Source organism: Camelus dromedarius, chromosome 19, assembly GCF_036321535.1.
Source record: "Camelus dromedarius isolate mCamDro1 chromosome 19, mCamDro1.pat, whole genome shotgun sequence".
In the NCBI taxonomy this organism is placed as follows: domain Eukaryota; kingdom Metazoa; phylum Chordata; class Mammalia; order Artiodactyla; family Camelidae; genus Camelus; species Camelus dromedarius.
Genome location: NC_087454.1, coordinates 11,912,934 through 11,929,295, shown reverse-complemented (window position 1 = coordinate 11,929,295; position 16,362 = coordinate 11,912,934). Strand labels below are relative to the sequence as shown.

The 16,362-nt window shown below is 43.1% G+C and overlaps 1 protein-coding gene across 2 annotated transcripts in view; it reads right to left on the bottom strand.

Annotated features, from left to right (window-relative positions):
- The window catches only part of KDM1B (lysine demethylase 1B), a 46,914-nt gene that overhangs the window by 3,509 nt on the left and 27,043 nt on the right, over positions 1–16,362 (bottom strand). For both annotated transcript variants that reach the window (XM_031435139.2, XM_031435140.2), the window contains 9 exons: positions 14,372–14,509; positions 13,299–13,470; positions 10,222–10,349; positions 9,305–9,436; positions 8,633–8,707; positions 5,614–5,730; positions 4,764–4,889; positions 3,700–3,822; positions 2,091–2,243 (listed from right to left, as the gene is read on the bottom strand). In XM_031435139.2, coding sequence (XP_031290999.1) covers positions 2,091–2,243; positions 3,700–3,822; positions 4,764–4,889; positions 5,614–5,730; positions 8,633–8,707; positions 9,305–9,436; positions 10,222–10,349; positions 13,299–13,470; positions 14,372–14,509 — 1,164 coding nt within the window. The remainder of the gene's footprint in view (positions 1–2,090; positions 2,244–3,699; positions 3,823–4,763; positions 4,890–5,613; positions 5,731–8,632; positions 8,708–9,304; positions 9,437–10,221; positions 10,350–13,298; positions 13,471–14,371; positions 14,510–16,362) is intronic.

Below are 16,362 nucleotides of genomic sequence, written 5' to 3'. Positions count from 1 at the left end.
CCGATGTCTGGGGCCCCAGCCACCAGCTGACAACCTGCTGGAATTTTCAATTCGCTTTTTACAAAGTGCCTCACTCAAATCTGAACAGTCAGGGATTGGACATTCAGACATAGGGGAGGCAAAGGCTAATAAAGCAAAGGAAACAGGAACTCAAGATCCATGTAAGGAACAAGTTAGGAAGCAAGAAGAAAATGCTACCAAAAAGAAATCATCTGAGAACAAGAAAGTGCTCACAAAGTAAAAGAACCAACATTTTAAAACTCAATTCAAGGGTTGGAATATAAAAAAATCTCCCTACCCCTAAATTAGAATTTAAAAAAGAGATGAAGAACAGCAAAGAAAGTAAGATAATCAATTCAAGTGTTCAACATATGAAATAGAAGATCAGGGAATAAGAGAAAAAACTGTGGGAAGGAAACGAACAGAGCAAAAACACTGAGGATGAAGGACAGGAGCTCCTTAAATTACCAGGAGACCAAAAAAAAAGGGGGGGGGGCATAGAAGGGATTAGAAACCAGAACAGGCATATGCAGAATAGATAAAGATTATACGGTACAGCACAGGGAAATAGATACAAGATCCTTTGGCAGCTCACGGTGAAAAAAAATGTGACAATGAATATATGTATGTTCTTGTATAACTGAAAAAGTGTGCTCTACACTGGAATTTGACACATTATGAAATGACTATAACTCAATAAAAAAAAAAAACTAAAAAGAAATCAGAACAGAAAAGCATTTCTCAACAGAAGTAAACCAGGCAAGAAGGAAAGCCAACTTCACACACATCAGGACAGCCATTATCAAAAAATGGCAAATAGTAAGTGTCAACGAGAATGTGGAGAAACCAGAACCCTTGTGCACGGCTGGTGGGATGTTAAATGGTGCAGCTGCTGTGGAAAACTGCGTGGTGGTTCCCCAAAAAATTAAAAATATAATCAATATATGATCCAGCAACTCCACTTCTGGGTATATACCCCAAGTAACTGAAAGCAGGTTCTCGAAGAGACATCTGTGCACCCATGTTCATAGCGGCGTACTTCACAACAGCCAAAAGCAGACAGAAGCAACTCAAATGTCCATGACAGATGAATGGAAAAACAGAATGTGATACATACATATGGAGTGTTATTTAGTCTTAAGAAAGGCTATTCTGACACATGCCACAATACGGACGAAACTTGAGGGCATTATGCTAAGTGAAATTAGCCAGTCGCAAAAGGACAAATGCTGCATGATTCATTCTACTTATATGATAAGGTACCTAGAACAAACTCATAGAGACAGAAAGCTGAACGGTGGTTGCCAGGGGCTGGCGGGAGGAGTAAATGAGAAGGTGGTGTTTAACAGGTACCTCAGAGCTTCAGTTCTGCAGTATAAAGAAGTCCTGGAGATGGTTGGCAGCAGCAACTGTACAGCAACGTGTATGTATTTAACGCCACTTAGCTGGACACTTAAAAATAGTTAAGGTGGAAAGCCCCATCCATCAGTGCAGACTGAGCAGGGGGAAGATGCCGGGGAAGGGGGTTTCAAGAAACAGAGCCTAAAGGCCAGCCACAGGGATTCAAGTGTGAATTAGAGACGACCAAAGGGTGGGGAGGCTTCAGGGGAGGTGTGAAAAGAATTAAGCTAATGAAAAAAGGGGCCATTATGACTGAAAATAAAATAGCTGTGTAAGAAAGGAATTGATGAAACATTCGCTGTCGTGGCTTAACAGTAAAGAGCGGCATCAGATAAAACACTGACATCAGTTTAGTTAAAAGTGTGAAAGAACCAGGGTGCAAAGAGACTAAACGGGCTAAATCTTTTAACCTGTTAGGAAATCCAGAGATAACGTCCAACTTCTTCAATCAGAAGCCAACAATATAAATATCTTCACACATGAAGTCAACTCCAGAAGAAACAGCAGAAAGAGTTAAAAACAGCTGCTCCGGGAATTTGAGGAAGACATCGACAGGGCACCTGCTGTTTGTTGCCCAAAGACTTTTGACACTATTTGACTTTTTGCTTTTAAACTCTGGACATCCATCACTTTCATTAAAAGAAAGTGATCAAAGTAAAAGGAATCGGGGCCGGGACCACGACACACACCTCGCCAGCAAAAAAGACGGTTCCTTGTATTTCTTCAGCTATGATGTCGTAGGCCTCGCCACTGCCCCCGGTCTTCACAAAACTGTACGCCATCTGGATCCAGGGGTCTGTACTCCACCGGGTGACAAAATACTTGGTGGGATCTGGGACTTCCTGCGTCCAGGAGAAGGAAGCATAAGGCAAGATCAAGAAGGGACTGAGACTTGATGCAGCCCAACATATAAAATTCAGTGAATTGTCACAGCATTCTGAGACAGCGATTCTCAGTGTCCTTCCTGCCGCCTCGCTACCCGACCCAGGCCCCGAATCTGTGCATCTCCCTCATCTCTGTGACCTTCCCCCAACACACACATACTCCTCCACATCTTATCCTCTGCCAGGCACACATGCCCCCGCCTAGCAGGGGCCGTCACCAATGGCTGAGTTCAAGGTGCGCCCCTTCCCACCTGCTGGAACGTGCTGGGGCCCACGGAAGGGCAATTTCAGGATCTCTAACTGGAATCGTCAACAGGCCTCTCTACAAAACAGCTGTATAGGTTATGTTTCACCCTATGTTTCAAATAATTTTGAAGGCCTGGCCTCTGACAAGTGCCACCGTGAAATACATTTCTATGCAAACTGTATGCCAAGTTCCAAGTAACAAATCTGAAAACAAATTTTTGGATAGAAGCCCCAGGCTAGGAACGACTGTGAGATCTGATCACGTCACGTAAAATACGCAATACCCCGGAGGACCCCCTGCTCTCCAGTGTACATAACATTTGAGTCATTTCTCTTTCTTCTTCTGCTCTTTTATTTGAAAAAGATACACATCATGTCGTTTCTAAATCTCCAGAGATTGTGAGATTATAGTCAACTAGCAGATAGAAAGTACCTTGAGCTTCTTGGAGAAAAGGGAGAAAAGAGACTAGCTATGAGGCTGGAGTACAAGAAAATTCTGGACATTGTCCCTTTAAATGGAAAGCTGTCATCAGAGCTTGCTCGGGTTTGGGTAAATACAGAATCCGGAAAATACTGAGCCTTTTTACCTTTTCTCAGGAAAGAAAAGGGGTGTGCATGATGTCAGAAAAAAAGGAGACAACAGTGTAAAAGGAGGGATGGGGTACTGTTATGTATACCCCCCAAATTCAGATGATGAACCCCTAACCCTCAGTACCTCAGACTGTGACTGTATCTGAGACAGGGCCTTTGACGAGGTACTTAAGTCCAAATGGGGTCATTAGGGTGGGCCTTAATCCAGCATGACAGGTGTCCTTCTAAGAAGAGATTAGCACACAGACAACACAGAGCCGCGACCATGTGAGGACACAGGGAGAGGGCAGCCATCTGTGACACCTCGATCTTGGGCTTCCAGCCTCCAGGACTGCGACAAAATATGTTTCTGGTGTTTAAACCACCCAGCTGGTGGCATTTTTGTTACGGCAGCCCGGAAAAAACAAATCCAAGCGCTTAAGTGGAAAGTTGGATACCGAAACAAAGCAAGGGTGTGGCCCCCTGCCCCTGTCTTGAGTCCCTTTGTCCTCCGTAATGACAGTTGGTTCTGGGTTGGAAGAGCACAAGACGTTAACAGCAAGCATGGCTTTCTCTTTTCTGAGAGGGTGTGTCTGACCTGCTCCTTGAAGAGCTCGCGCAGGGTCGCCATGCACTGCTGCAGCACCTGCTTGTCCTCCAGGCTCCTGACGGCCGCCACCGCCTCCCCCGCGACCACCGACATCAGCACGCTGTGCTGCTTCTGGGCGAGGGGCACAGGACACGGGGCGGGGAGAAGCATTTCACACTCCTGGCTTTGGGCACAGGAGTCTCCAGACGCACATTCCAAACAGACAAGGACCTCATGCTCGCACATCAAATGTCGTCACTTCCTACTGTCCCACAGCCTCCTTTCCATCACCCAGTCCCATTTCCCTCACACACACTCATCCATTATTCTTCTATGCGTTTTACTGTTCCCTGCTGGAAAAACTCCAGAAGTCGTGCAAATATCAAATTCCGGGTACTCTTGGCTCTTCCCTTCTAAGAACTTGTTTTAGAAGAAGGAGAATGAGATTGGGAAGGGAAGTCTGCAGATAAAGTAAAGGGAGAAAAGCTTCTTGCGTGGTAAAGGCATGGTTGCCCTTGGCTCCCATGTGAAACCATTTAAGACAAAGTGTCTTGGAACAGAGACAGGTGGAAAGACAACAGTGGTTCTTTGGCAGGACATCGACACAACCATCACTTTCAAGCCCCAGGCATGTCCTCTCCTCGTCTTCCTTCCCCCACCAATCACATCTGTTGATTCTACGACCCACCCTCACTTGGGCCAATCATATCCCACCCCTCACCCAGCAGGCTCACTGGAGGACCCTCCGGGAGTACGTTTTAAGTACCACTCATTACTGTCCTGTCACCCACCAACTTTCCCTAAGAGGAATTCCTCCATCAGCCTGAAATAAGACATTTACACTGCAACGAATTCATTTCCCAGGGAGCAACATTAGTACTTCAAGCAAAGTATGGCAGATACTTTCCTATAGAAAAATGCCCCAGTCCAAGGGTCCCCCCAGAATACAAACATACAATATAAACATTGTCCACAATGTCCATTAGTTCCTGGGCTCCACCCATGAGTAATTACCAAACCAAATTCTAAACCACAGTAAAGGAATTCAAACCACACCTCACCAACGGTTTTACCTGGGGATCCATGTCATAGAACACAGCAAAAAGCCCTCGCTTGCTGGCACTGGGAGGAACGTGACCAAAAAAGTCAGCCCCTTGAACTTTACTGTCCCAAAATCTATAAGGAAATTGCAGGGCAATCTGGAAAGGGAGCAAGAGAAAGATGGTTAAGAGTTTCTTGAAAGTACAGCAGACTCTAAGACGCAACCTACAGCTCTTCAAATGCTTCAATTAAAAAAAAATGATGTTCAAAAAAAACCAAACATTTCTAAATATTCCCTTTCCATTCTCCTACCTCCTCTGTTCTCTCTGTGAGCATTTGGTTTTTCATGCCCTTCAACCCTGTACTCCCACGGATAATGGTGGGACCCACTGATAACCTCTAGGCTAATCTGAAGATGGAAAGCATTCCTGAGACTTGGTCCTGAAGCTTATGTCCATTGGATAAATTCTTACTACTCATAGGTCTGCCGGTATCTGCTGTAACACTGGCAGCTTCTGCTAAGGGAGCCTTTCCAGGTAGAGGAGGTAAAACACTCTCTTCATTGGGGCCAATTAGTGGAGGGCAGACATGGAAAGCAGGAAAAAAATAAAATAAGACTTGCTTATTTACATACTCAGTTCAAATTCTGAATAACAAGATTCTGTCTCCTAAAATCAAAACTCACAGACCTCAGCCAGCTCACCTTTTTGTTTTGGTAATATCCTTTTATATTCTTCATGAATAATTACCCAAATGAAAAGGACATCTTCGAATGTGATGTGGATTCAAACATTCCCCTCTACTTCCCAGTATCAGAAGTTTAGGAACTCCTGCCGTCTGATACTCATCTTTCCAGTTCTGAGGCTGCAGGAATTCAGTTACCTTTTCAATGATGCCTGCACCTAAGCTGTTGATCGCCTTCATCTTCTTGTCTGACAACGGTGGATTAAACTGAATGGCTCCTTTCTGCAGTAAGGCCAGTGGTACAGTGACTAATACCTGTAGGAAAGAATGAGCAGCTAACACACAAACAGCAACTCGACCTAACTCTCAGTGTGTTCATTTCCAGGAAAATCTCAACACCTAAAGGACCCTCCTTTCTACTGCCAGTCATGAGATGATCAGCATCCTATGTTGTTATACCTGTTAGAACAAGGGCTGCCATGTATAACTGTGCAGGTTATTCACTGCACAAGGGTGACTGGCTGAGCGGAAGCAACACTCACATGGAGGAATCTGCATTAAGGTTTTGATGGTTAATAATAACTCTGGGTAAGAAGAGTTAGCAGATCTCGGTCCTGAAAAGCAGTGCTATAAGAGGAAAGAGCCCTAAATATGGAGTCAGGAGAACTAGATTTTCATTCCTGACACTTTCTAATGTGTGGCCAAGGTAATACCTGCCCTACTAACCTTAAAGGGTTGGGGAAATGCTTAAAACTGAAACTCTTACAATATACATCCGTATGCTTCATAAATGGTAAAGCGCATCACAAACATTAGGGATTATTATAATCAGGTAAAGCCACATAACTTTTCTCTTTAAGGAAGAAGCAATTTATTGCAGGTTTTCAACTGGCTTACAGAATCAGTTAGACCCTTCAAGAACAGCTCACAAAACCAGGCCATCAAAGAGAGCCGCTGTCTCTCCATACAATCAGGAAATTTCTGGCCCTGGAACTGGGTTACCACTGCTGCAGTCAGAAGCCATTACTATTGCTACCCGCTCCAGAAACATGCCACTTACAGGACAAGCTGCACCAGCAAAAGGGATGCCTCGTGCCCTGCCTCTTGACTCCCTTGTAGTAAATGAGTGGACTTTGTGTCCTGTGGAAGGACCCAACACCTGCCATTTTGCTTGGCAGCAGAGATAGCAGAAGTGAAGCAAAAGCCGTACTACACCTTCCAAATCTCATGCAAGTTCATCTGACTGGCTGGATCTAATTCATATTTAGACCCTCAGCTGCAAGGGAGTCTGGGAAGTATATGTATGTATGTGTATGTGTGTGTATGCGCATGCGCACGCACACATGCATATGTGTTTCCAGATGTTTCCATCATCTACAGTGCAGGATAACATGGTTGGATGAGAGTGATCTAAACACCAAGGACCATATCTACCATTGTCCTCATCAAAGAGTTAGTATATTTGGCTTGAACCCCAAATCCAGGAACACAGGCAGTTCAGAGCTCTGTCCTGTAATTTTCTGCCATGTGAAAATTTTATGAAGTACAAAACACGCTCTCTCTCCTCAGTGCAGTTATGGATAAAAACCATGCAACCAAAAAAAGGAACAATTACCCTCCTAGGTATATAAGAACGGCAGGGAAATAAGACCTAGATGTTTTCTTAATGACCAAAAAACAGCAAAAGATATAAACAAACCCTGGTAAGGAACTAACGCTAGGTCTCAGTGGTAGCAGCCTAGATTGAATTATAGTTTGTCAAGTGTTTATCTGTATATCCTGTTAGGTTGGAAATCTTCCACTTACAGGCTGGGTAAACTTCCAATTGAAACCGTGTGATGTGTACTGACTACTAAAAATAAAAACATTTGCTTTAATCATTTCAGAGCAGGCTTTGAATCACAGCCTGAAATCATGCTCTACTTTCTCTAAAGAGCCAGAACACAAGGAAAGAAGGGCAAATGAACCTAGACAGGGTCAAGCAGAGGGTGACCCAGCAGGGTGAGCACACTGAGCGTGTTGCCCTGGGTGCAAAGAGGCTGAGCCATCAGCTGACTTGCAATTTTATAAGGTGGTATTTAAAAAAGAAATTTTTTTTTTTACCACTAGTTAGGTATTAGCCTGATTCTCGCCTGGGGACCCACAGATAAGGACACTGCTGTCCAGTGGTTCTCCACTCTGGTCACATGTTGGAATCACTCGGGAAGCTTTAAAAAATGAGATCAATGCAACCAGAACCTCTATGGGGTGGGGCTTTGCAAACTTTCTTTTTAAGCACCTCCCAGATGATTCTAAGGCGCAGCCAGGACTGAGGACCACTGCTAGTCCAGAGTCTATTCAACCAATAACTAACTATCCAGCTAGTTAGTGGCAAGAAAAATGCAGGGACCCATCCTCCTGGACTCATACACTCTACCCTGCCTTTCCCATCCGACATGCAATCCTTCATTTCTGTATGAATATTGAGGACTGTGAAATATTTTTAGTTAACTGAAAAGTATAAAACATAGCTAGCCTAGCAACTAGTGATGGTTCATCAATTACACTTTCGGGTAATCACTTCAGATACAGCTAAACTTAAATAAACCCATGAGGTTTACTAACCCCTCTTCACCCCAACACTTTGTTCTCCAACACTACAGAAATCTCAGTGTGATTTCATATATTATATCATAACACCTTTCACTGTCTGCCTACTAAAGCTGTTTACAAAAAATTCAAATGATATAAAAGTACTTCTGCTGGTTTCTAGATAAAAACACATGAGAGTTCTTGCTTTGGAAAAAGGTTCTATGTTACAAAAACAAAACCACCACCAACTTGGAAACCGCCGAATTAAACAAAGTAAAACAGGTTTTTTAAATACAGGACTTCTCAGAGCCTTTAAGATGCTCTTATTTAACCCTAAATGTAGACAGTAGTATATGATACTTTATTTGGCCAAAAAATTTCTTTTCTTGTTCAACTCTCAGAACTAATGTACCCAAGAAACCACTCTGGGAAACGCTACTCAGAATTCCATCTGCCATGAACCTATACAGTGATCGAAAAACTAGAAGAGATTCGCACATCCACATACAACCAAGTGCAGATACAGAGCTCTCCAGAGGTCAAACAAGGCTCCAGGCAGATGGCCAGAGGTAAACTGCTTGGTGGGAAAAACAGGTCTCCCTTACTCCCCGGCCCCTGGCAGACCGAGGGGAACCCCAGCGCTTACCTTCTGCGTGGTCCACCCCGACCCATCAGTAGTGGTAACCTGCACTTCATCTCCAGAATAATCGATACTCTGGACCTGCTCAAGAAAAGCCATTATGAAAAACATGATGAGGGATGGAACAATGTGATCCAGCAGCCTTTCCAGCTCTCTTGTTACATGAGTTTACTTTCCAAGGCTACAGGGAACTCAACAACAGTTACCGCTTCAGAGAACTAAATAAGTTATCGCTTACTTCAGGGAACTTTCGTGCAGCCACTAAAACGTATAAACACGATGTCAGAAAATGAAAAAAATCCTTACAACACTGTGTAAAGTGAAAGAGATACTTATATATAACTGCCTCTATGATTATGACAATGTACAATACAATTGCACAGGAACGAAGATTTGAAAGGGAAATTGATGAGTACTTGTAAGTGCCCTGGGACAGGGAGGTGGTGAGCAACTTGAACACTTGATTATAAAAGTGCATCTCAGCCACTATTGTTTCCAAACAGCAGCGGCGGCCTAACTGGGAAGGATAACGCTACTGATCACAGTATCAAAAGTACTTGGAGTCACTGGCTGACTGTCAAGGCAGGGACCCGTCTCCTGTGTCATCCACACGTCCCGAACTTCACATCCCCCAAACGCCAGGCCCAGCCAGAGCCTCCGGCCGCTGTCCATACTCACTGGAGATCTGAGCCGAATGTCTAGTCCCTCCGCCAGTTTTTCTATGATGACAGAGTACCCAGGAGTTAGGAGGGTGTGGTCACCAGCAAACTGGGCAAAGAATTCATTGTGGTCCCAGGAACAAGCAGACACCTGGGAAATATCAGGAGAGGTTGGGAAACAGAGGTGGTGTAAAGCCTTGAGCCTGTGCCTGGCGGACCAAAAAGGAGCCCAGGGTGGGAAAAGCCACCCCAGGCCAGAGGGCAGAGGGCAAAACCTGAAGGAGGTTGGGGCTGAACAGATAAACCCAGGTGGTACTACTGGCCGGGGAAGGAAATCTCTGGGTAACGCACAGGAAAGCTTATTTTTCAGAAGGTAGGTTAAGACTTAGGCAGGGGACCCACTGCCTGATTAAAATGAGAGGTGTATTATATACATCAACAGCCCTGCAAAAGAATTCTAGGAGAGGAAAAGTGCATTTGATCAACCCCGCATATAAACACGCAGCCTAGGTGTCTTCAACGTGGAACTCCACAGAGGCTGAAATGCAGCATGATTTTGGGAAAATGTTATTTCAATCTTAAAGAATCATCGAATGGAAACACCAATTGTCACAAGCAGGATAATTAAGTCAGGGGTCATCGTGGAACCTCAATTCAAAGTACCAAGATCACAGCTGGTGATACGAATCAAGTGTAAATTCACTTTAGCAAGAGGGACAGATCGTAATTGCAGAGGATACTCTATTCTGGTTTCAGAACTTCAGAACCACTGTGGGGTTCACATAATCTAAAGTCATGGTTCTTGAACTGTTAAGCAGCAGAACCACTGATCTCTGTTGATCCAGACCAAGCCAAGCTCACTATTTTGATATCTAAAACACAGACACACGCAGAAACACATTTTCGAAGCACGCGTTTCACAAAACCCAATCCCACCTGGTGGAGGCTGCTGCCACAGGCATATTCCAGGTTACTGAGATGGAACTGAAGGACCTGCTCTTCCAGCTCACTGAACTGGATACCAGATTCCTTAATAAAAGCTTTGTAGATCTCTTCTATCTTTTCTGTAATGGGAGTGGAGCAAAACAGGAAATAATAGCTTTAGTATCATTCTCGAAATTATTTATTTGTTTGTTTGTTTTTTGCGTTCCACCTCCTTCAACCCACAAAGCCCCAGACTTTAAAGACCTTTTTCCAGGGAAACTCAGGGGAGGGGGTCTTGATAAGGTGGGGTTCTCTCAGGAAGTAAGAGTTTATCTTAACTGGGAACAAAGCTATGCAAGTTCTGTATCTTCATGTTTTCTTTCTGCTTAGTTGAGAAACTTTTATTGTTGGAGATACAGGAAAAGTAGCCCCTGTACATGTAAAGACAGGGAGAGGCTTCCATTCCCCTTCTGGCCACTGCATTAAAGTCAAGTTCTTGTAACATCTCACCTCAATGAGGGGACCTATAATAGACTGACTATTGGCTCTCTCCTCTCCCAAACATTCCAATTATTCCATTATGGCCTTTTGCCATGCCAACCTTCTGTCTCAATACCTTTAATTGCTGCTTCTCCATTGCCTATGTAATAAATTCCAAAATCCATAGCCAGATAGTGTTAGCACATTTCAAGCCCTTCCAAAGACAGCAACCACGACCTGCCCACTTAAGGCTCTGCGGAGCTGCTGCTCAATCTTTTCCTGGTAGGAGTCACCCCTGCGAAGCCCGCTTCTACCTCCCCCCTCACTGGACTGCCCTCCCCCTGCTGCCCTGAGCCGTCCATCCTTCACAGATCAGCATCGCCTGGCCACTACCAGCCTCGGGAATCACTCCTTTGTTATCACACACCCAGCACTTATCTACCCCATTCAGCTGGAGTTTCACCTACATAGACGCAGCCCTGTGATACCATTCTAATGATTGTCTTAGATTCTTTTTTTGGAGGCGGGGAGGAGGCTCATGCCTGACAAATCATAAAAATCTTAGCCTGACAGGTTACTTCTTAATAACCTTCCCAGGGTGACCACCATCCAACACGCACCCTGCAGACTCAAAGCATGTGCTTGAATAGAAACAGACCTGAGTATCAGGTTTTTTTTTGTTTTTTTTGACAGCTCAAGGCTCTCATTAAAATGTTCCATTCTATGCTAGACTGTAGTATGGGCACATCCATGGCACCTCCGGACCTGTGCCAGGCTTCTGCCCCGACACCACTGGGTTTTCGTGCACTTTCAGCACGTTCCTGCAGCTATCCCATTCCTGCCCCATGCTGTGGAGTCTGTTTTCCTTTAGGCTTGGTAGACGCTTGGGAAGAACCAAGATTGCTAAGACAGTATATAAAATTAAAGCATAAACAGAATGAGAAAAGCCTTAATGTGATTTCTTTAATAATAGCATTTATTATATTAATATTAATTTATTATATTCATATTAAATAATATTTAAAAGCTTTGGCACACTTGCTTTGTGAAATTCACGCTAGTTTCTTAGTGTTTATATTTTGGTCTTTTCAGCTAAATGCTAATAAGATGAGCTGTCAGACAGCTGACATACTGCAAGGCAGGCTCTAGCTGTAAATTCATATAGCGATATGTGCACTATTATTAAAGCCTTTCAAAAAAATATATTAATAAGATGAAACAATTACTTACACAGTAAGTGTTGCTGATTCTCCCTTAATAACTTGTTTTAAGTAAGGCCAAGACAAAGCAGTATTATAATTTTCATAATATAAAAAATATATTATTTTTATTTGGTGACCCTAAAAGAAGTGTAAGGAAAACCCCACCCAGGGACTCCCACACGTGTGCAAAAACACTAACCAAATTCTGAGAGCACCCTGCACATTGGTCTAGTCACTGTCCTCAGCTCCAGAAAATTCGACAACTCGCCATTTGGTCTGGACATGACCACATTTGGTTAAATGATCCCTGTCGACCCCAGTAAGTTTCTAAAAATGTTCTGTTATGGTTTGTCAATTAACACGTACTAAGGGCCATTAGAATGCGGGTTGGTCTCAGAGGTGGAGGGTTGAGGTCGAAGAGGGGTGGGAGAGGGAGGAGGGGAGGGGTGGTGGATAAAAAGAAGAGACAGACAGTCCCTGCTGCTGAGAAGTTTGCCCCAGAGATGGTGTATATTCGAGGATGAAGAATTGAGAACCTTGCACAGAAACATACAGTTGAAGCAAATTAATATCCTGCCAACCGGGAGGTGGGTGGGTATAGCTCAGTGGTAGTGCACGTGCTTAGCGTGCAAGAGGTCCTGGGTTCAATCCCCAGTACCTCCATAAAAAATAATGTGATAAAATAAAATAAACGTAATTACCTCCTCTCCCCAACCCTGCTACCAAAATCCTGCCAACTGAGCTCAGATGGTCATACTTTAAGAAACCCTGACATGCTTCCAAGAGCTACAAGTGAATACATTCAGGTTATAAAAATCACAGGTTAAGTAAATATCAATTTAAGAAGCAACATAATATGTAAGATCTAAGCTGGCACTCTCATGGAAATGAGCTATTACAGTCGTATTTTCTAAAGGACTGTGGTTAATATTGTCTATTTAGTACCAAAGCCTAAAAATTTTGAATTAAAATTCCTAAATTATAGTATACATTCTTGTATTCTTAAACAAAATATACTTTAAAAAATAAATTTTAACCAACTGTTCAGAAAAAAAAGAGAGAGAAATGCTGGCATACAGAAACTCTTATTTAGAAAAGTCACTGTATGGTGGCTAGTTATTCACCTAGAGCTTACCACATGTTTCCTTAAAAGTAAGTTCCCTCTGGGACTTTATTTAAAGCACTGGCTGTTGTGTAAAGTAAGATGTGTGTGAGCACGCACACGCATCTCAAGGTCCCGTGAGGAAGGTCCGCTCCCCTTCATGGACCGGTCAGTCCAAGAGGATTGCTCCCAAGGACTGTTCTGAATTGCATCCATCCCACCTCGTGGTTGAATGCCGCTACCGCTAATCAAGCTTAGGTTAGAATGAGACTCAGACGGAAAAATCAGAACCATTCTCCCCATACCTCCTAAAGGGACATCTTGGAGCTGAGTCTTATCCTTCCTCCACTCAGAGACCACATCCAAGAGAGCATTAAAATGAAAATCCATGCGCTTGTCAATAGTGGGGTCAGTTATTCTTCCACCTTCCTGAATTAAGTCACATCTTTCTCCAAATTTATGCATGCTGATGCCAAGCTTCAAAATAATAAGAATAAGAAGGTGAAAAATGTTTCCCTGGAAAAAACAGGCACAGGTTCTAAGCGGAAATTAGACAGAGCTCTCATGGAGAAAAGGGTCGAGTACCTCTCAAAAATAAATGTTGACGGTGATGGGGGAGGGGAAGGCAGCAAAGTCGGGCAGTGAAAAAACAGCCTGGAATCTAAGACTGGGAGGGGACAGCGACAGCTTCTACGCCTCGCACGCTACAGCTTTCCAGCCAATACTTAGGATGTTTCAGAGGCCACCGCTGGGCACTGCCTCTCCCTGCTCTGACATTCTATCTCCTCTACTGAATCTCACGGAAAAGAGCACACAAACACACAAATACTCAAAGAAGTTGAAATTCAACTGACTGTCAATACATAGTTCAGAATAAACCTTGGGCCTACCCCAGGTCTTCAGAGAAACTATGTAGGGTTGCCCGAGGCAAGACAGGAAGCCCAATTAAATTTGATTCTCAGATAAATAATAAATACTTTTTTTAGTATATGTCCCAAATACTGCAGGCAAAATATCCCGTGCAATATTTGGGACATTACTTACACTAAAAAATTATTGTTTATTTGAAAGTCAAATTTAACTGAGCAGTCTTGTATTTTTGTTTGCTTAATCTGGCAACCCTAAAACGATGAGCTCACTGAGTACCCTGCAAATAATGCACAAATATAACTGAAGACCTTAAGAGGGGGGAAATCTTTTCAGTCCCCAGTTACACCTTCCAAGAAAGGAAGGACTACACTTGTTTTATTTCCTTTTCAGAGGGAACAAGAAATCATTTGGGATTGTTCTATATTATCTAAGCATATTAATACTACACACTAGCAAACTGAGACAATTTTTTTGTTCTTTACAACACGAATCTTAATTTGAAACCTACTTGTTCACACATTAGTGCCACTGGGTTGTTAATACAGCCGTTGACAATCTGGGCACCTCGTCCCACTGTGACGCCTTTGAAAGACTTATCATCCCACACTCGGCCTCCAATTCTGTCTTTGGCCTCCAGGACAGTCACCTAGAAAGACAGACAATCAGGGAAGCTAAACAGAATGGAAGAGTCACATCAAATGCAGAATTATAAATGCAGAATGACACACTTACGTGAGTTTTGTATCTGGTTAACGTATTATGACATTACTAGAGAAACATCCTTAAATTTTAAGAAGGTAATGTGAATAGGAGTCAAAGCAGATGTTAAAAACCAACAGGCCTCGCTCCAGCAAGAAGTGAAGCGAGCGGTCTGCTGGAGAAGCCCTGCCAACTAGTTCCTCTCACACCCCATAATGATAAGAATGGGTGAGCCGGCAAAAGAAATGCATTTTGAAAGCTTTCACTAAACAGTATTCCAGAGGGGAGGGTATAGCTCAGTGGCATAGTGTGCATTTAGCATGCACAAAGTTTTGGGTTCAATCCCCAGTACCTCCATTAAAAAAACAATTTAAAAAAATAAACAGTATTCCATAAATTAAGAAACACTATTAAAAACTAACTTAAAGAGGTCATTCTGTCCTATGAAATGTCTATGCATGTAGCAAAATTCCTTTAGCATTGCAAATGGGCCCTTAACTCCCCTAAGATATGACTATTACATATTTAAAAAAAAAATCATATGTCATTCTAAGTAAGACTTCATGGACTTGGCCAAAGCAGGATGGTCCCACACTCAGACTGTTTTATCTCCTCCAAATTTCTGACGCTGGCCATCTCATGGAGACTCAAAATGCTACACTTCTTTGGTTGTAGGAACTGAAAATGTGCAAAACCATCATTTCATTTGTAGATTTTTCACTTGAGAAACACTCCTTCAAACTGCTCAAGGAGGTTCCCCCTACTAACCGTCTCTTTGGTTCCAGAGGAATCGACTGCCTAACCACGAGGGGGAGGGGGGTCTCCCGGGGGTCTCCCTCATCACCTGGCCAGAGAGTGGAGGCAATAATAGAGGTCCCTGAGTATTCTTCCTCCGCAGACCTAAGTTCCTCACTGTCTCCAACAGGAAAGGCTACAACTCATGATGCCACCCTCCCCACCTTGCTTCTCTGACTGCACATGAACACAGAACCTCGTTTCTTTTTAGTATAAGAGGAAGTCTGAACGTTAAAGACAGCAACCCCCCAACCCCGCCCAAAACTCTGAGTTGGAGTAACTTTCCCTGTAACATAATCTGTGGGTTTCTCAAGTGAAAAATGAACAAGAAACCTTAGCCCTACTATCTAACGCTGATACAAATAAACGATCAACGAAAACACCGCATAGCTCAGTGCCACTTAGGAAATATTTTGAAATGCAAACATGCCTCCTATAAACTCAACTCAAGATTCTTCCATTCTGTCAGCAACATAATAGAATCCAAGACTCAGGTCTTCCATTCCACCAAAAGGAAAACCTCCCCAAGGCACAGCCACCGAAAACGTTCTCATCTCTGAAATTCCTCCAGGAGAGAAGACATTGTGGGAAAAAAAGCTGCCGTTTCTTTCAGCCAGATAGAGCACAGTGAAACACTAATTCAGTTTTACCAAACAGATTTTCACGTTTGGTTAAGCGAAAACCAAAGTCCTTGCAAAACAAATTTTTAAAAAAGGAGAAATGAGTCAGATGTAGGAAGTCTCAGAAATCTAGGAGATTTTAATGAATCTAATAGAAACTAGATACTGAATTGCAAATTGTGTGTGTGTGTGTGATTTTGGTTAATTTTGAACAAGTGGAATAAGGTAACATACTAGATTAAAAAAAGACTACCCTTTTCCTTGGGGAAGGAGGCTACCTCAAATATATACAGTATTTTCAAAGTCATGTAATTCTGTCTCAACCCTGGATTAACGAATTCAACCTTGCTTCCAAAAGCAAAGATTTTTGTTTTCCAGAGTAGGT